The sequence below is a fragment of the Plectropomus leopardus genome, chromosome 11 (assembly GCF_008729295.1).
Source record: "Plectropomus leopardus isolate mb chromosome 11, YSFRI_Pleo_2.0, whole genome shotgun sequence".
Lineage (NCBI taxonomy): Eukaryota > Metazoa > Chordata > Actinopteri > Perciformes > Serranidae > Plectropomus > Plectropomus leopardus.
Genome location: NC_056473.1, coordinates 28,050,963 through 28,071,333, shown reverse-complemented (window position 1 = coordinate 28,071,333; position 20,371 = coordinate 28,050,963). Strand labels below are relative to the sequence as shown.

Sequence of the window (20,371 nt, the reverse complement as noted above, 5' to 3'; positions counted from 1 at the left end):
GAACCAAATGTATTATTTTTGGGTTGTTTTCCCCTGATATCACATCTGTGTTTGCAGGTTGTTCATAAAGAAGCACACATTTGCTGTGATTTAAATATACTGCAGCATTTAAATGTATGCACATATAAGGATAAACAAATAGTAGCAGATCCCCATATTGTTTGAGCTTCAATTAACATTTAAACATTTTTCTTTTTATTCAGACCAATAAGGCACAGATGCACCTGGCAGATAAATTGTTGTCTCTGTGTCTCTCTCTCTCTCTCTCTCTCTCTCTCTCTCTCACACACACACACACACACACACACACACACACACACACACAGACGCACACGCGATATGAACCCACATTAAAATTATATCACTATTCACTGTCATTGTCTTTTACTCATAAAATGACATAAAATTGTCACCGTTCTCACTGCAGCCATAACAACAACAGAAAATATCCATGTATGCATAAAGAGCACAGAACTGTCTCTGATTTATGTTTGTGATAACCTGTTATCTTGGCTTGCTGGCATGTGCCAGACAGACAATCACTTTAAACGTTTTCAAATCGTAAAATAATTATTGGGTGCTCTGCAAACGTGGGGCAAATCATTTAGCACTTAACTAATTGGTCAATTGACCGATTTAAAAAAAAAAAATTCTAACATATTTATTGTAGCACAAATGCAAGAAAACAATCACACACAACCAACAACAACCCAAAATCAAAATGTCAGTGCTCTCAAAATCAACACAGCGAAATATCATTATTAATATTCATGTACTATTACGATATGGCCTTGTATGTGCGGTTGTTTCACGCAACAGTGAGCTGATAGCACTGCGGTTAATGCTATAGCCTTCTTTTCATTCTGTGGTATGACTGTGATATTCCTATATTTTTTTTTCCATAGGGACTGAAGCATTTCCCACTTTTATAAATGCATATTTATAGAATTCTTATATAAGGATAAGGTCAGCTTTGACAATCAAACCCTAATAAAGCAAAAATGATACTATTTGATCTCACAAATAAATGCAGATTTCACCTTCTAAAATATGGACGATCGACAGATTGCACATCGAGCGTGAAAATCACAATAGTATTATCATAACAATAGACCCGAGTGGCGAGGATGGGACGGCCTGAGCAGGAAAAAACCCAAAGGTCTTCTGTGATGACAAACACAGAAGTGGACACATCAATTAAGCCTTAAATATTTTTTTGTTTTCCAAACTGAGAAAATAAACCAACAAAGCAGCGCCCGAAACCTGCAGCCTCAGTCCAAAAACAATCAAAGGTGCGATGTCTTATTTCACATTCAAGCATATTTAAACGGGATATATTCCCCCTTTTGTTTTGAGCATTCATTTTTAGATCTCTTTGTTTGACACGAATTACCTACGTGTCTGTCAAAACCTTGCGTTTACGAGATGTAACTTTTCCAAAACAGGTGCGTTATTACACAGAAATGTAAATATTTCATGAAAAATGATGCGATTTAGGTCTGGGGCGAAATGTCTACATTTAAGCGTCTAACGCCTGCTTAATCTCAAGCAAACGGTCAATATAATATTCTTAAAATAATCCTCCAGGGCCTTGCAGTGTGCTTGGAGTCCTCAATAGTGAATCACGGTGATAGTGCCGCATTTTTTGGAAGATTTTCTGGCATCATTAAATTCCTCTTAAATTCCTATTGTGTCTCCTTTTTGTCAATATTGACTTCATTTTGACATTTCTGTGCGTCGAAGTATTTTATCGTGTCTTTTTGCGCAACTAGAGATTTTTTTCTGCGATATTGTTATTTCTTTACATTTTCAAGATCAGCTGGTATTTGGCTTAACGTTGAAACAAAATGTACAACTGGAATTTTCGGCGATAATATTACATTTGTAATAAAAAAAAACGTTTAAGGTGTAATTTCTCGCACTTTTTAAATATTTTCCTCTCCCCTTGTCCTCTCTATGCGTCCCCTGTAGCCTCTCCCCCTCCCTCCCTCTCTCTCTTTTTCTCTCTCTCTCGCGGAATCCTATTGATCCAAACGGGCTAATTAGCGGTGTCTGCGCAATTACGCACATGCGCACTGGGCGTAATCTCAGCCATTTTTTGAAGGAAACTAATTAGCAGGAATAAAGAGCCAAGTGTTTTTCCCCCCACAGTGATCAGAACTCATTCTACCTCTGGAGCTCGCACAAACCCCTCCGTCCCCCATCTTCTGTTTACTACAGCCTATATGTAGCTTTAATTACACTGTTGTTTGGTAACAACTTGGACCCCGCTGCTCTCTCTCCCTCTCCCCATTTTTTCACCCTCCTGGCTCCGTTAAAACGCAGAGGATCATTCATAAGGAATGAGTGGGCTCTCTATACGATTGTTTTCTGGACTACTACACATTCAGCGTACGGAGCTTTGTACCAGAGCCGCTGCAGAAATGTAAGTCTGCCATTTGTTTACGATATTAAAGGGACGGGAGGAAGCAACCCCCCGGCGGTGGGGAGGAAAGGGTGTTTGGTTAGTGTAGCCTGGAAATCGCACAAATCGAGCTTTTTGTTGATCTGCTTGTGCAATGAGTCACCTGTTACTGGATACTGAACGTGATCGCTCTTGGTTTTAGCTGAATCGGAGTGTGGTACGGTGCGGTCCACTGTAAACAAAAGGCTGAAGTAGTCTGGAGGGCTGAGTGTTGGTCAGTGGCTTGACAACACAGACAGAGACGGGGAGTTAACTTCAAGTCGCTGATCGTCCGGTATTCTCAACAGCCCCGCTTGTATGCTTCCCAGAATAATGCAAAATACAGCTTAGTGCTATTACCTTGAGACTGCTGTAGGCTGTATGCGGACTCCTCGCGCAAAGCGTTCAAAACAGCATTTGTCCATGTCCAGCTGGATTTGTCCAGGTCCTAAACAGACAATCAAAAATGCATTTCCTTAAGTATAGTCACACACACTTCTCTCTGTCTTTCTCTATCCCCTCACACCCCTGTCTCCCTTTTCTCCCTCACACACGCTCACATTCACACGCACACGCGCACACACACAGAGGACACACTTTTAGTTGGGTGTTTCATATTATGTTGCAAAATTGTATGCACACCTGACAACAATGTCTTTTGCATACATATTTTCCCTTTTTTATGTAAATAGGTGTTTTTGTGTATGTGCTTTATTGACATGATGAGAGTTTCCAGTGCACAACAGGATTCACTCCCATTAACACACACACACAAAGATGTACACACACGTTGTTAAATGATGGTTTCCCGCACTTGTGATCGATAGGGAGCCAGGAATGTTTGTATAAATAGTTACATTGCCGATAGACCCGAGTTATTGATTGCAGTGTAAATGAAAATCTTTATCAGATTAGAGACTGTTCTCAGCTGCTGGCAGGCAGGCTCAGGCCCTCAGCGCTCTCCGGCGGGACAGTGGACAGCTGCAGTGGGCAAGGGTCTGTGGCCTGTGACATAAACACAGTACATTAAAGCACTATCAGAGTGCCGATATGAGCCATATATCTTTAAGGTGCAGAGAGAGGAGAGAGGGGGTGGCTACAGGGGAGAGGGAGAGAGTGTTTAAGCAGCAGCAGGAGGAGGAGGAGGGGGTTGGCTGGTTGAAGGAGAAGGTGAAAGGGTACATTAAGGTCCCTCTTTGATTAAAAAAGGTCAGTAATGAGATTGTGGGACACACACACAGTAAGAGAGATGTATTTGCCTCATCTGGCATCCATCTGTCAATAAGAAACAGAGCAGAAGAGGCCAGATTAATTTTTTAGGAAGTCTCTGTAGTGATGCATGATTATGCTGGTGATTAGGAATCTTTTTGAAATCTAATTCATTAATATTTGGAAAATTTATTAATGTTTATGGTCATTTCTGTATGATAAAATGCTACAGCCCCTTGCTAGTTTAATTTTAACTTAATTATTTCAAAAGCCAATGAAATGCAGTCTTAAAATAGAGATTAATAGACACTTTGCTTATTTTTTTTTGTTTTTTAAACACTCTCCCATTATTGATTATAAAAGCAAAGTTTCAGTTTAATACAAAACGAGATTCATTATTTTAAGATGTATCATTGCTTCACTGTTTATGTGTTTATCATGTGTAAGCAATCAGACTTAAGAGGAAGTATACACAATCTTAAACACATACAATAAGATTAGAAATATAATACACTGCCTCAGACCTCATATTTTGAACTATCCCTGCTTGATATCTCAACAGAAAATTGTATAATCTTACAAGTATTTGTTGTATTTTGGACTAAAATAGATTACACAGGTGTTTATTATAGTGTGACCACCCCCTGTGTTTGCACTGCGTGTTGTAAAATGGCTCGTGCTAAACAGAGCACCCGCTCTCATAATATCTCTGTACCAGTGTATACAGACAGATACACTGGCTTTAAAAACTGTTCTTTTATCTGCTTTATCTAAGTGTGGCAATTTAGTGGAAGCCCTTTAGCTCAGAAGCATTCGGTTCTTTATTTAATCCTATCCCCTGAGGAATATTATAGACCTCCTGCGTAGCCTTTACCCGCATTCCTCTACCTAGTTTAGCGCTCATGCTATTGATTTTCCCATTAAGGGCTAACACTAACCCCCGAGTAACCAGCCTGTGTATTGCACACTGTGAAGGCAGTATTGAACAGATGCTATCCAGGGACTGTAATCAATGGCTTCCACTGTTATGCAATATTATTTACATGACTCATGTATTTCATTTTCTCCTCTTTTTTTTTCTTCACATTTCTTCTGTCTCTTCTTCTTCCTCTGTATCTGAAATACAGGTGGGGTAGTAATGTGTGGCAGCTGTAGCCTCTGGTATGGACAGCGGTGAGGGAGGAGGAGGGGATGGAGGGGGAGGAGAGGAAAGAGATGCTGACCTCAGTGCCCAGGCTTTATCTCTTCCTCTCCTGACCCTAGCGGTCATTCCGGAGCAGGGGTCATCCTCTCATACCTCAGCCATGGCCCCTGCCAAAGAGCCCCTGACCCTGCCTCAGCAGGAGGAGGAGGGCGCAGAGGGGTCCCAGGCTAGAGAAGAGACCCGTGGAGGTGAGCAGGAAGAAGGAGGCCGACATTCGCAGGAGAACGGAGTGTGTCAAAAGCAGGGGATGAAGGAGGACTTCGGGGAGGGATATTTGTCAGGGCAAAGGAAGGAAGAAGGGGAGGTGTGTGTAGGTGTGGGAGAGGCATCAGTTACAGGGGGCCTCCCAGCAGCCCTAAGCAGCAGAGGCGGAGAGGAGGAGAAGGAAGAGGAGGAGGCCATCTCAAACCAAAGCCAAACCAAATCCAAATGTTCTTTATTACCTCAACAGAGCCAGCACAGCTCTTCTTCCAGCACTGCAAAGGCCAGTGGCACACTCGACAGCAAAACAGCCGCCTCTCCAAAGCCCTCCCCCACTCCTTCCACCTCTCCAAAGCCCTCCCCTTTTCTTTCCACCTCTCCAAAGCACTTCACTTGTCCGTCCTCCTCTTCTTCTGCCCTGCTGAGCGAGACAGAGGTAAAAGACATTAAGGGAGATCAGGGCTGGATTTCTGGGTTTCCTCAGAGCTTTAAATCCCAGCAGTCTACTCTGGCTTTTCCACTGGCAGGTACAGAGCCTGCTAGTACACCTGCTGAGGACGATGGGCCGGCAGGGGTTCCTCACTCTTCCATTTCCAATGGAGATGGTGCCAAAGCTCCAGAACCAAATGACAGCCAGCTAGACACAGAGGTGGATGATGAGAGAGACAAAGAAGAAGAACAGAAAGAAGCTGTCCTTAAAAACCTCAACCAAGACCTCTCTCCTAATTCACTGACCAGTCACATGACCATAATGCACTCACGCAACTCCTGCAAGACGCTGAAATGCCCCAAGTGTAACTGGCACTACAAGTCTCAGCATACACTGCAAGTTCACATGAAAGAGAAACATCCAGAGACGGAAGGCCAGTGTGTGTGTGGCGCCTCCGGGAGAAAGTGTGTGTGTGGCGGTGCAACACGAGGTGTGTGTGGATACTGCAGTTCGGGGAAACCCCATCCTCGCTTGGCCCGCGGTGAAACCTACGCCTGTGGCTACAAGCCCTACCGCTGTGAGGTGTGTGACTATGCTACCTCATCGAAAGGCAACCTCAGCATACACATGCAGTCGGATAAACACCTTAATAACGTTCAAAATGGGGGACACTCGAATGGTCACATGCACACCTCTCACATTACCAACAACAGCAGTTCATCCAACGGTCACGCATTGGATGAGCCCGCATACAAGCCCCCGCTCTCTATTCCCACGCCTACTACCCAGCCTGCCAAGCTCACACCACCTGGACACTCTCACTCTCATAGTAAGCGGTGGCGGTGTGATGTGTGCGACTATGAGACCAGCATTGCCCGCAACCTGCGCATTCACACCACCAGCGAGAAACACACACATAACATGCTACGGCTCCAGAGAGGTTACTATCTGTCTCACTGCAGAAGTCTTGCACCACAGTTGAAACACCTACAAAACACAGGTGAGTGATGCATCTCTCGCTGTGATCCAACATAAAAATGTTAAAAATGTGCAAATTCTCACAGGATTTCTTTCTGTGTTTTAGGTGCAGAGATCTCCTTGAACATGCGACTGACAGGTCAACAAGTCACAGAACAGCCAGTCACCCTTGGGTCTACACTGACTCCTTCTCCTTCTCCCTCTCCCTCTCCCCCTCCAGCCCCATCCCTGTCCCCCACTGAACCCCTTTCCCAGGGTGTGTTTCAATGCCTTGTCTGCTCCTGCTTTTCGTCCGACAGCTTAGAGTCTGTGGAGCAGCACCTGAACGCCCCTCGCTCTCTGCCACAGTCTGAGTGGTGCTCCCTGGTCGCTGGTGGCTGCCACTGCAGGCTGTGCGGCTACACCACCCCGCTGAGGGCTAACTTCTCCTTGCACTGCCAGACTGACAGACACCGCACCCGCTACCAGCTTGCTGCTCACCTCCAGGAGGGTGGGGACAGGGGACAGGAAGGGGCTGCCCTTATTGCTAAGGGAAACCCCGTCCAGCTGAGGTGTAACCTGTGTGACTATGTGACCAGCAGTTTGGACAAGCTACGAGGACATTCCCTCAGTTCACACCATGAGGCCAGCGTCCGGGTTTACCGAGTCAGTACACTTTTTACTTTTTAATAAAACATAAATGTATTCAGCAATTTCCGATAATCAGACCTGGTTTACAACCTGTTATCCAATCATAAAAAGTGTTGTTCTCTCCTTTCTACCTCATTATTTTTAGTTCCTGCAGCAGTATGATGGTGAGGTTGATGGAGGTTCGTGGCTGTTCCATTGTCTGTTATGCAACCACTCCTCCTCTTCTAAACTCCAAGTACTGAAACACAGTCAAACCCCAACCCATCAGCAGAGGGAAGGGCTGCTACAACTGCAGCCAATGGGTGGAGAGGAGCTGGCGGCCATTTTTACCATCAGGAAAAGCCATGATGGTGTCACAGGTGAGAATATGAACCCTGTGGCCGCATTTACTCTCATGTTGCATATGCTTGCTGACGTCAGCAAGCAGGCAGGGGGATTGAGATGAAAAGAGAGAAAATGAGTAATGGCTGTTGCTGAGATATTGATCAAGAAAATTGATTTGTCGATACACATCCTTGTTATATCCCCAATAACCCCGGACAACATCTAACTAGCACCTGCTAATCAATGGACCAATACAAATCCCCTGGATAAGGATGGGGGGAGGTGGAGGCCAGTCACCAGTCTGCTCAAAATAAAATACTGGATTTACATCGTCTGGAGTTTGTTGGCAAAACACTCAAACTTAGTAGTTCAACACTTTAGTTGTAAATTAAGTGTATCCTGTGATTTTTCTATGTGCGGATTAAGACTTATTGAGGTGAACTGATGTGTTGTAAGTCCATATTACCTCTACTCCACCTCTGAAGAGAATCTAATGGAGAATCAATACTTGATCAATAGTGTATGGAGGCAAGCGAGAAGAATGAAGTGTGGCCCAAAGACATTGGTCTTTTTGAGCGATGCTATCTGGAGGATAATATAAACTACAATTAGCCTGATAGTTTGTGAGAAAATATTGTATGAAGCACAGTGTTTGTGTAACATAATTATTTGTCATGTTGTCTCCCAGGAGAGCTCAGTGAGGACATGGAAACTTCCAGTGAGACCATCACTGGTCCTTTGGACACAACCAAAGACACATGCAACAAGGGGCTGAAGCAGATTTCTGAGGAGACAGGTACGACTGCTTCAGCAAAACAATTCAGTACACAAGTTAAAGTTGTACGCAAGTCAAGTTAACTCACATGATAGAATGATAATATATTACAAACATAATAAATGTATTTACATATTGATATAAATTCTTACTTGAAGGAGAAATGAGGGAGGAAGAAAGAGAAAAGAAGGAGTCGTTGCTCTCAGTCAAACGTCCATCCTCTGGAAGCGAGGAAATGGAAAACTCAACCAAACGCCCGAGAATACACCAGCAAAATGAGAACCAGCAGGTGAGCAACTGGCATACATTTTAATAAATTAATTTCGTCCATGTGGCTATAAAATGTACAGTGCTAGTGTAACCCTACAAACTTGTGCAAATCGGTGCTCTCTTTGAGCCTTCTGACAACAGTTTTTAACCATTTCCTCACTTCTCTCTCTCTTCCTTGACATTTTCAGACTGTCCAGTGCCCTTTGTGCCAGGTTAAACTCCCACACACACACCTTCGACAGCATCTCACACATGTGCACAGTGTAGCGCAGGACTGTGTAGACAAGCTCATCAGCACAGTAAGTGTATGCAAGTGTGTATTTGTTGTATTTGTCGGGAAGCAAAAGAAAACGAGAAGGCGAAGCGATGGGGGGGGGGGGGGGGGTGAAATGTAGGGAGACAATTCCATTAAGAAGGCACCAGAGAGAAAGGCAGCGCTTTTTTAATGCATGTTTAAGTAGCTCCCCGCTATCATCTTTGATGCAGCCGTGCATTCTGTGTGTATGTGTATGCGCGTCTTTTAGAGTGGAAGAGAGAGGGTTTGACTGAGTGAGTGAGGGAAAAGCCAGTCTTTCTATAATGCATGTTTAAGTAGCCCTCTATTACCAGAAGTGCAGTCAAGCTAAAAAGGGGCCCCCATGCTTTTTACTGTGTCTCTCCAACTAACAAAGACTGGTCATCTATCCACATCACCATCCTCCATCTCCCTGGCCCGTATGCTAAGTGGCCTTTGTCTCTTGCGCTCTTCGCCTCCACTTGACTGACTGCTTTTCACCCTTTCTCCCCTCTGCTGTCCCTCCCTCCCCCCTCTAGCTACTCCTATCATTCCTATTCAGCAATCTCTGTCCCTGCCCCTCCCTTTCTGTCTCTCCCAAGCTCTCTCTCAATTTCTTATGCGTTACCCCTCCCTTACTCACTCTCTCTCTCCAAAGCAGTTTTTTTTGTTCATTGCCCCATACTTTCTCCCTCCCTCTCCTTGCTCTCTCTCTTTTTCATATTCTACACCCCTTACCCCCCCACCATCATCCCCCCTCCTCCCCCCCTACCCCTCCCTCACTCTCTCTGATAGTAATTGAGGTTCATTAATTCAGACTGAGGTGATGATGGCCATTATGTACCTTGCTTTCCAATTACGCTCTCTAGATTAAGCCTGACCTTCAGTTTTCTCTGCAGTGTGTGTGTGTGTGTGTGGTTGTTCTTCTTCTCTCTTATGAAGCTGTTACGCAGAGAAAACTCTTGTCATGTAAATCTCATCTTTCGCCGTCCGTCCTTCCTTTCCTAAGGGTAGCTAGCTGTTCGCATAGATATAGTATTTGCTCTCAGTGCTCGAAGCTGTGGAGATGGAGGTTCTCTATATGAAGAATGATTTTAAATAAATTCATTATTCAGCTCAGTAAAGTTTTATTAAACCCCTGGGGCATGTTGGAGGGTGTCGCAGGACCTGAAGGGCAGAGCCACATATCTCAACCATATACACTTATTACCAAATTGATGTGCCTTGCTGTCAATACTGCTGTGCAGGCAGGTGCAAGATGTAGCGATACACTTACAGATTCCCACTTTAATGTTTTATGATATTAGGACAGGGTGTGCAGGCACTCATGTTTATACATCTTGATATTTGCTTGCTATTATGCTGTACAATTAAATGTTTTATTCATAATGTTGGATTAAGGAAATATGGTAATATCCCATATTTCCTTCAGTCTGAATTGGCAAAACAACACTATGTGTAACTAGCAATAAAAACCAAAAAGAAAACAATATTGACGGACTGTCAATTTTTTTTTCTCTCTCAGGTCACACTACCCATGGAACAACCGCAGCTTCAACTGCAGATGGAAACATGGACAGATGAAACTCAGAAAAATAAAACCACCAAGAATAACAATGCAAACTGTTCCCAGACTGCTGATACGAGTGCCTCAGTTGATTCCGAGAAAAACAAAGGTTGGTATAAATTGCATTGTATAACTGACCATAATTTAGATAATAATTAGAGAATCACTAATGCCATACCATGTCATGGTACTTCCTTCTAATCACATCTTCTTGGCCTGATGTTTTATATTAAGAATAAACTATAACTATTATCTATTTGTATGCATTTTGCAGGCATGTCAGTGGAGAACACTGAGGGAGATGTAGCCGCACCCAAAGATGTCACAGCTCTACTCACCCCACCCCTAGAAGACAGCACCACTCACCCTTCCAATGGCAGACTGGCTCCCCAGTCCCCAACTCAGACACCCCCCTCCTCGCCTCCCACCTCCCCGCCTGGCGACCTCCCTCCCCTTTCTGATCGCCATGGTTACCGGTTCCGTTGCAGCAGGTGCAGCCTGGCGTTCCCCACTCAGGAGAAACTCCAGCTGCACTGGCAGTACCATGCCATGAGGGCGGCGACAGAGTGTCCCCTCTGTTCGAGACAATGCCGCAGTCAGGAGGCCTTGCAGAGACACATGCAGAACACACACTCACAGCTTGACAACATGCAGGGGCAGAATACACTCTTACCACCTCACACTGCTCAACATGTGGAGAACAATAAGAGTTCAGTCCAACAAGACTTTAGTTTATCACCTCAAGTGGGTCAAGAGGCAGGAGAGGATGAAGAGATAGAGGAAGAAGCACTTGGCATGGAGGGAAAGGAGGAGGAAAAAGAAGTTACATTTAAAGAGAAGGACATGATCGGTGAAGCTGATGGAGGTGAGGAGGATTTAACTGAGCCAGAGAAAGGGCCACATGAGGAGATAATATCAGAACCTTCTTCAAGCTCTCATGTCAAAAAGAGCTCTAACCCAACAATGGACCGCTATTTGGATCCAACCAGGCCCTATAAATGCACAATATGTTCTGAATCTTTTACCCAGAAAACAATTCTTCTGGTCCACTATAACTCTGTGTCCCATCTCCACCGGGCCAGGCGAGCCCTGCAGGACTCTGGCACAGGTGTTGCTGCCCCTGAGGCTCCGCGTGGCCCAGACCCTAGGCCCTACCGCTGCCGATTGTGTGGAGTGGGCTACAGCCAGAGTTCCACACTGGACATACATCTTCGCTCAGTCCTTCATCAGACTAGAGCTCGTGCTGCCCAGAACTCAGCACCACAGACCCCAACATCAAGTGTTGCAGCCCCAGTTTCAGCTCCCACCACTGCTACTCAGGCTGCTACCACCAGAGAGGAAACATCCAAGAGTTTGCCTTTCACCAAGAGGCCAGATGTAGTAAGCTCTTCAACCTCTTTACTATTAGGTGCAGGCTTAGCAGCTGAGGCCCAGCCAACCATCTCAAACCCAACTGACAACCAGCAGGCTAAAAAGAGGGTGGCAGAGCTAATAGCATCAAGAAACCAGCTAATGCTAATACAACAGCAGCAGTTAGCTCAGGCTCAGGCTCAGGCCCAAGCTCAGTTACAACAACACACAGCTCTGCTCCAGTCCCAATTGATGCAGCACCTTCCCCTAGGGACAGAGAATCTCCTTAAACAACACTTCCCTCTTGCACCAGACAGCTTGCTCTCTCTGCAGCAGCAACTTCTTTTGCCCTTTTACTTGTCAGGAGACATGAATCTTAACCCAGAGTTAGCTGTTAAGAGCCTTGAACTTAATCAGTTAGCCTCTGTCAATTCCATCCCAAAAGAACAGGTTAAGGTTGAAGATAAAAAGGAGTCCCAACCTCAAATAGACGAGAAACAAACCCAGAGAAAAAGATCAAACTCAGCAGTTTGTCAACCAAAGGATCATGTTGAGAGTGAAGCCAAGGTTGAAGCAGAGGATCCTCCATCAACCAGTCAGAAAAGAGAGTACAGCAATTCTAGTTTTGAGGAAGTAAAAGAAGAAATGCCTGTTCCTGCTGTTAAAACTGAGCGTCAGAAAGAGGAAACAGATTCCTCCTCATTTAACCTTCTTGGATTGCAGTGTCCTCCTCCCAGAGTGCCCTATGCTGCTGTGAATGGTGAACCTCTTCGAGCCTTGCTACAGAGTTATGGCTATGAGCTGGCACTGCAGTATATACAAAGTAGACACAGACATCAGCAGCAGGTATCAACTCATATAATACCAGATAAACAAGAATGCTCTGATATCAGCAAGATGGAGGCATGCTCAGAGGAAGAAAGAGTTGAGTTTAGCAGACTACAGGATGGAAAGACAGAAGGCTGTAATGAGGATAACAAAGAAGTAGAGACCAATGGAGATGTAGAAAGCTTGCCACAAGAAAAACAACAGACAGATGAGGAATCAAAAAACTATAAGAAAGGATGTTGTGGAAGAGGAGAAAAATGCAGGGACTGTGGCAAGTTTTTTTCAGATGCCTTGATTTTAAAAAGCCACCGTGAGTACATTCATAGGATGCTGTTTCCCACTCCTGCACTGGAGAGGTTTTCCAGAGAATACAGGCTGCAGTATGACCAGATGTACCCTCTCACACAGCCTAAATCTGGGGAGAATTCAACTGCTTCTGCTGCAGCCCCAGTCCCATCCTCAGAACCAGAACCAGCACCGGAACCAGTTATGCCTCAAGTTAAAACCTCTGAACCCTCACCTGTACCCTCATCATCAGATCCCATTGCCAAAACATGTACTCCAGCTACAGACATAACAGCAACCGCCCCTGCACCTTCTTCTCCTTTATTTCCTTCACAACCTCAAGAAATTCCACATCAAGAGGCACCCATCCCAAGCTCATCTGCTACAGCTACTTCTCACACCACATCCCCAGCTAACTCCATACCTCTTAACTTACCTAAAATACCTATGCTTCCTCTTTCCTTGCCCCAGCTTCCTATAGCCCCACTGCCTTTACCTAAGCTTCCCCTACCTCCCATTCCTTTCCCCATGGACCTGCCTCTCCTCCCTCCAGTTGTGATGCAGTCTGTAGGACTCCAGCCCCAACCTTGGTTAGACCCAAGTGTGAACCCTGAGTTGGCCAAACTCTACCAATCTCAACTCAACCCAGCACTGCTAGGGCAACAGCCACAGCTCAGCCCAGCCTTGCTAGTCCAGCAACCCCAGCTCAGCCCAGCTTTGCAAGGTCAGCCTCCAACACTCAATCCTGTGCTGCTGGGTCAAACATCCCAACCCAGCCCCATCCAAACAGCACAGCAACCCCAAGTCAGCCCAACAATTCTTGAACAACAGAGTAAAAGAACCCGAACCCGGATCTCTGAGGAGCAGCTGACTGTTCTGAGGAAACACTTTGATATTAATACCCTCCCAAGTGATGAAGAGATAAACAAGATGTCTTCCCTCTCTGGTCTGCCTCATAAAGTCATCAAACACTGGTTTCGCAACACCCTATTTAAAGAGCGTCAGCGGGACAAGGATTCCCCTTACAATTTCAATAACCCCCCAACCATAGCCCTTGAGGAGTCAAGAGAGGAAGTAGCACAAAACCAGCCTCTGACACTTTCTCCATGCTCACTCTCCCCAGGCCTTCCACCTAACATCTCTTCACAACCCCAGACAACCGAGCTCCAGAGAGGAGAGCCCCATAGGGGAAGACGCTCTTCCAGAACTCGCTTCACGGAGCAACAGCTGGAGACCCTGCAGGGGGTGTTTGAGGCGACTCCTTACCCCAGAGAGGAAGAATATGACAAGTTGTCTGCTCTGTTGTCTCTCCCTAACAGAGTTATTGTTGTGTGGTTCCAAAATGCTAGGCAGAGAGCCCGCAAAAATCAAGACCGGGGGACAGATGATGGGTTAGAGGGGAAGAGCCAGCTTGACAACATTCACAGACAGAGAAATGGTTGTAACAAGGGTGATGATGATGATGATGATGATTATAATGAAGAAAACAGCTGTGGGGATGAAGGACAAGGTGAATCTCAGAATGAAAACTCCATGGATCTGACTTATGAGTATTATACCACCCCTGACTCACCTGTCCCAGATTCTTCCTCTCACTGCACAGAAAGTGAGCATCTATCAGCCAAAGGTGAACCAACAACTGTTGCTGGGAAACAAGAAGATAAAACAGTCTCTCCTCGGGCTAACAAGAGCTCAGGTCTTGCTCAAACTCAAAATGGAATTTCAGATGAAGACAACAAATGTAAGGAAATTGTTCAGGCGATGAAAACAGGTTCCTCTCCACAACCTGAGCCCATTCTGCAACCCGAACATACTCCAGAAAGACCCCAGCCTCACTCTTCCTCCTCTTCACAAAAAACAGTATCCAACATTGTATCCACATCTCGTTCCAGCCAGGGGCAAACACACAGCTCTCCTTCTGATCAAGCTGTTGAAAAGGCTGCTGATACATTGCCCAGTCTCCCTGCTGCTCCAGAGTCTGAAACAAGCCACACTCGCCTGCCTGATGCCCCCTCTGGCTTATCCACTGAAACACAGCCAAAAAAACAGCTCCAACCCCAAACCCAGGCTCAATTCCAGTGCAGTCTGTGCCCAATGTCCTTGCCCTCATTTCAGCTGTGGCAGGAGCATCAGACCAGACACCTTCTGGCAGCTCAATCCCAGGTCCAATTTCTCCACTCTGGCTTTACAGACCGAACCATGCCTTATATGATGCTCCATCCCAACCACACCCTAATGGCCAGTCAAATGCTTTCAGGCGCTATGTCTCAGATGCACCCTAATCCTACACATCCCATGATTTCACACTTAAACAGCATACAAATTAAAAACACACTTGATCACTCGAGTAATGCCCTCACCAGCCTCTCTCAAGGTTCACTGACACCCATGAAGCAGAGTTCAAAGCTTATGTCAGAGACCAGTTTTGAAGGCCAAAGGGGCAGTAGAGAGATTGAGGAGGAGCACCGAAGGGATAAGCGCCAGAGAACCACCATCACCCCAGAACAGCTTGAAGTGTTGTATCAGCGCTATAGCATGGACTCCAACCCCACCAGAGGAGTCCTTGAAGGCATTGCACGGGATGTAGGCCTCACAAGACGTGTGGTTCAGGTATTTTATGAATGTTTGTTGTGTTTGAATATTGTGAATTTTTTTTTTTTTTTTAGAGAGAATGAATGGAAGCAAAGTATAGAAGATGACTTCTTGCTTTTATATATCCTGAATTTTAAAACATGCTGGTCTTTCCTTCACAGGTCTGGTTTCAGAATACACGAGCCAGAGAGAGAAAAGGACAGTTCCGGTCAATGGGGCCAGGATCCAGTTTCAGCATGGGTTTGAACCATCTGCGCTGCCCATTCTGCAGGGCTCTCTTCAAGGTGAAGAGCGCTCTGGATGCCCATATGAGGTCACGCCATTGGGCAGAGGCTGAAAGAGCAGGCTACAACTTGTCGATGAGTAATGGATCCAGTGGGCAGATTGGGATGGCCATGTCATCTGTCATGGACAGACCAGGTCCATCTATTTCCTCCAACCTCATCCCAAACCATGGCTTTGTCATCACTAACAAAGAGTCAGCTTTGAAGCCACCTGTCACCTCTTTGTCTTCAACCACTGATCTAAACAACCCAGAGGAGGATGATGACTATGAGGAAGAAGATGAGGAGTACCCATGTGAGGAGGGTTCCAGTATGGCTGACCAGGTATCCCTTAGTCCAGAAGGATCTGGGGGTCCAAGCTCAGACTGGGGTGAGACCCAAAGTCTGCAACAGCAACATCAGCAGCAGCGCCAAAGGACACAGATGAGCCACTTCCAGATACTCCAGCTCCGAGACTTCTACAGGAGCCACCGTACCCCCAACCGACATGAGTGTGAGACACTGGGCCAAGAGTTGGGACTGCCTCACAGAGTGGTGCAGGTAAATGTTTCAAATATTAATAAATGAGAAAATGATGTTTGTTCTGCATTTTTTAAAGATGAAAAACAACTTTCAGGACAAATATTTAAAGGTAAAAGCTAACTCATTCATACAAATATTTTTTTGCAGGTGTGGTTCCAGAATGCCAGAGCAAAGGAGAAGAGGGCCAGGAGCCTGAGCTCTGACTCTGCAGAGAGGGAGCAGGCTGAGCTGTCTGCAGGGGCAGGGGAGAGAGACAGAGCTTAGAAAGGCAGACTACGGTCCTTTTGCTTCTTTCTACTTCATTCCCCCTCCTGCACCTGCTGTCAGTCTCTACACCCTGTCCACCTTGCTGCCAAACCTGTAACCGAAACACCCCAAAGATGCCGAGCCACAGTGGCCCAAAGAGAAACTCTCAACTGAAAGTAGAAGAGAGCCCAAACCAAGTCTCTACCGCAGCTTTCCTCTTTTCATATTGTGCTTAAACTCTTCCCTGGTCTGTCCTTTGTTGTTGAAAAGAGCTCCTCTTCCTATTCCGTCAGACACCTTACTACAACCAAACACCACCTTGATAAAAAAAACCAACCAGATGCCACAGAGGCCAAAGAGCATTCTCCAAGTATGTGACCTCACTGCCCAGCTAGACCTGCAGTCTACCTCTCAGTCTGCATGACAGACTCACAGTGGGCCCTCCACCAGACAGTGCTAGATGACTAGCTGTGTAGCATGTAGTGCCAGTCTGTAAGAGGCTGGAAAAGAAATTGTCAAAGAGATTCTAGTGTAAATAGAGAGCTCCAAAAGATAAACTTGAAGAAAAACAAAGCAGTTAACAGTGGATGAAGAAGATGATGGAAAAAAAAAAACAAAAACAAAAAAATGGAAAAATATCCTTGAAATAGACGGAGGTATTCGCATAGAGCTTTTGTAAAGACTGACTCAGATTCCAAAGCTCGTAACCAAAATTTTACATGTCTGTGGATTTAGTTTCAACACGTTTGTTTTCAATAACAAACTGCAGAGCTGACGTCTGTATGGTGAAGGGGTGAGATCTGCAGCTGGTGAAAGCAAGCCGAGTACCAATAGACTGATACGGCGCCAGAATGCAGCTTCACCCTCCACAAGCCAATGATGAGTCTTCTGTTGTACATGTACACCTTCTTTGTTCCTTTAGTGGATAACAGCCCAAATAGCACAGAACGTAAAGGCCAGTTTGTCCCGAACGGGGCAAACTATTTTTTATAGCACTCAACCATTATACTGTATATGAAAACTTTAACCAAACTCAAATTTACATTGTGTGTGTTTAGTAATAGTTTCTTAATATAAATCTTATGGATTGAGATAAACTGTCTTGCTTCGATATAGTGTCATGATTATGAAAAGATTATGACAGCTTTGATATGTTCCGGCAAGGTGACTTACTGCCTTTCCGTTCTATTTGAATATACCAATGGCTGACCAATGTTATGTGATTAATGTAAAGCTTTCTATGCTCAGGTCAACAGCTCAACATGGCTCTGCTTCAAATGTGATCTTAATACTGTACTTTTCTGTTTTTAAAACAGAAGAGGCATGGTTTAACCTTGGACTTAAGTATTAAAAAATATCTACGAAAAACATCTGTATTTCAAAGATCTGAGCTTTTCACCTCTGAGTAATAGATTGTTACAAAAAACCTTATTGAAACTAAAGTGTTTAATAGTGTGAGGGGTAAATGTACAGTATTTAGCTTTTGTATGGTTGACTCAAGACTTCATTGGATGATTGAGACATAGCTCCCTTTCCACTTACAGATGGGGAGCTACTGCGCAAAGCTGAGAAAAACTTCGGATGTTATTGATGTTATTTTTGTACACTTAATTTATTTTCCCACTTTCTCCCTCCCTACCTACTTTCCTCTTTTGCTCTCTACCTTTCTTCCTGTGTTCATTTGCAACCAGTCCTTATTCTAACTGTAATAATAATATAACAATAATAGCTAAACAATAATTAATGCTTTAAGACAAAAATCCAAAGACGTGATAATACTTTAACCATATGACCTACAAAAAAAAAGCGCTACTGTTTACTTGACGATGTATTGCTGTTTTTAAAGAAGGAAGGAGTCCCTATATCTAAGCTACTGTTTTCTGCCTCTCATAAGCACACTGGAGACTGTAACCAAAACCCCAAACTAGAGCCATGGCAGTCTGTAATATAGCGGTTAAAGAGTTTTACTTCTCTTGAGAAATGTTGCAGTTTATTTTTCTTTCTTTTCTACCATAGTGTTGAACTTCAGCCCTTAAGGATGTCCAGTTTGCTGCTAATGTACTGTAGTTTCTAACGATACTGTAGAAAGATGCATGCTCTGATCGCTTTACCACTAGGCTTTAATGACTACAAACTGTAATGATACCTGTGATGCTGTTTGATAAACTGCTCCTCTGTTGATTCTGTTGAAAACAAATGGATATGTGGGGCTCAATTCCATCAGGTTTGTTTTTCAGTATCCTATTAATTACCCCTATACTCAGAAGATAAAAAAAATGGCTTTCGTAATACCAGAAATATTTTTTCAAGCTTCCAGTTTTAGGGAAACCTGCTTGGGGCATTACCTTCTCAATACTTATGGAGATACTGCATAGCTATTTGAAGGAGTTCAGCCCCAAACCTTCCAGCGGTATGGTGTCAGTCTTTCTGTGTTGCAATGTCTCTAGTCCATTTGTCCAGCTAAAACAGCTTTGCTGAACTCAGACTGACACACAGTCAACTTTCCAAAGGATGTGGACTGACTAACTCTGTCATTTTTTTTGTTCTTAAACTAACCAATGTTTACGACAATACCAATGAGCTTTCTTCTGTACAGAAATGTGCATTCCAAATACCACAAAGGCAGTTTTTTTGTATACTGATTATTTTACAATTTCATTTCTGTCGTATTCTCTTGAACTTAGTGACAGTAAGATGTACATATTGGGGTCCTCTATGGTGAAGGGACTCTGTTATCCTTACTCTAGGTAAAACTATTCTTTTCATTTTTTCTGGATATGTTGTTGCCATAGTGATGACCAAAAAGATACCTGTGATGTGCACCTGTCCTTATGTCCTGCTCCAGTGGTTTAGTGTGTCTCTATACTCTCCCTCCCCAAGATCTCCCCTACTGGTGTGTGTTTCTCTTCCTTTCCCTTCCCATACTCCACTGAGCTAAATAAAGTCTGCTTTGGTGCATGCTCTGGTCTCATCCCTTTGGTCTAACAGAGAGAAGCCATTTTGTGAATGTTGTGGTATGCGAGCCTGCTATATGCGTTTCATATTCCAGGTTGTATGTTCAGCGCCATTGGTGGTGTGTGTGTGTGTGTCTGGCTGGAAAGCTTTTGATGTGCAACCCTGTGTGTGTGTGTGTGTGTGTGTGTGTGTGTGTGTGTGTAGGTGTGTGTGTGTGTGTGTGTGTGCAACACAGCAGTGTGTGGAAGGCGTTTGGTGAATGGAGCCATGACCTCTGGGGTCACTTCATTAATTACATCTGTGACATTCAGCCAGATGAGTTTCCTTTGTGACTAAATGATATGATGAATATTAACGACCTCGGATGAATTACACTGCTGCTTCTGCTGCTGCTGCTGATGATAATGTGTTTTACGACTCTGGGAGAGAGGGGAGTAAAATTGCACACTACAGCACATTTAGGACACGCAGATTTTCATATGCAACATTTCAAAGACCACAGCGTAGCTTGATAGAGTAGATTTTATTATTTTGTTCTTTTTTGTGTAAAACTTTCTAGTGGTTGATGAGACAACTTGCCAGAGAGAAAAAAAACTACAGTGCAAGAATGTGTTAAGCGTCTCAAGCATAAACTTGTATCTGCTCCTTGTTCTCTTGCAGCAAGCTATTCTTTTAACCATTACATTGCAACAACAGAGGAAACATTTGCGTGAAACAGTTCTGATTGGGGTTGCAGGGAACAGACAAACACATACATGGGGAGAACAATAGCAAAGTAAACACAGAAGAGGGCTTGAGATGGCTTCGTAGCTGATGATAGCCATCTTAGAAAGTCATCCTGATAAAGTGATCCCCCACCATTTCTCCTTCTCCCTGTCCTCCCCCTCTTAATCAAATGAGTACTGTGCAGCTGGTGGGGTTGCGGCAAAAAGGGGTACGAGTGTGTGTGCAGAGGAGGTGGAGGGGGGGCTTTGAGGGATGGCGTGAAATTATTGCCTGCTGGT

The 20,371-nt window shown here is 44.6% G+C and overlaps 1 protein-coding gene across 1 annotated transcript; it reads left to right on the top strand.

Moving 5' to 3' along the window:
- Positions 1-2,102: 2,102 nt before the first annotated feature.
- LOC121949980 (zinc finger homeobox protein 3-like) lies at positions 2,103-19,370 on the top strand. The gene is made up of 11 exons (XM_042495868.1): positions 2,103-2,425; positions 4,780-6,487; positions 6,572-7,110; positions 7,241-7,454; positions 8,108-8,215; positions 8,353-8,483; positions 8,653-8,763; positions 10,264-10,414; positions 10,580-15,378; positions 15,522-16,184; positions 16,314-19,370. Exons 2-11 carry the CDS (start codon positions 4,816-4,818, stop codon positions 16,428-16,430), a joined length of 8,505 nt encoding a protein of 2,834 aa, XP_042351802.1. The 5' UTR covers positions 2,103-2,425; positions 4,780-4,815; the 3' UTR covers positions 16,431-19,370.
- The last annotated feature ends 1,001 nt before the right edge of the window (positions 19,371-20,371 follow it).

Excerpts from the sequence above, each read along its gene's own strand:
- LOC121949980 (XM_042495868.1), top strand. The coding sequence starts at position 4,816 with ATGGACAGCGGTGAGGGAGGAGGAGGGGATGGAGGGGGAGGAGAGGAA. Across the intron at positions 7,455-8,107 it reads AAGCCATGATGGTGTCACAG|GAGAGCTCAGTGAGGACATG; the intron begins GTGAGAATATGA and ends GTTGTCTCCCAG. Across the intron at positions 15,379-15,521 it reads TCACAAGACGTGTGGTTCAG|GTCTGGTTTCAGAATACACG; the intron begins GTATTTTATGAA and ends TTTCCTTCACAG.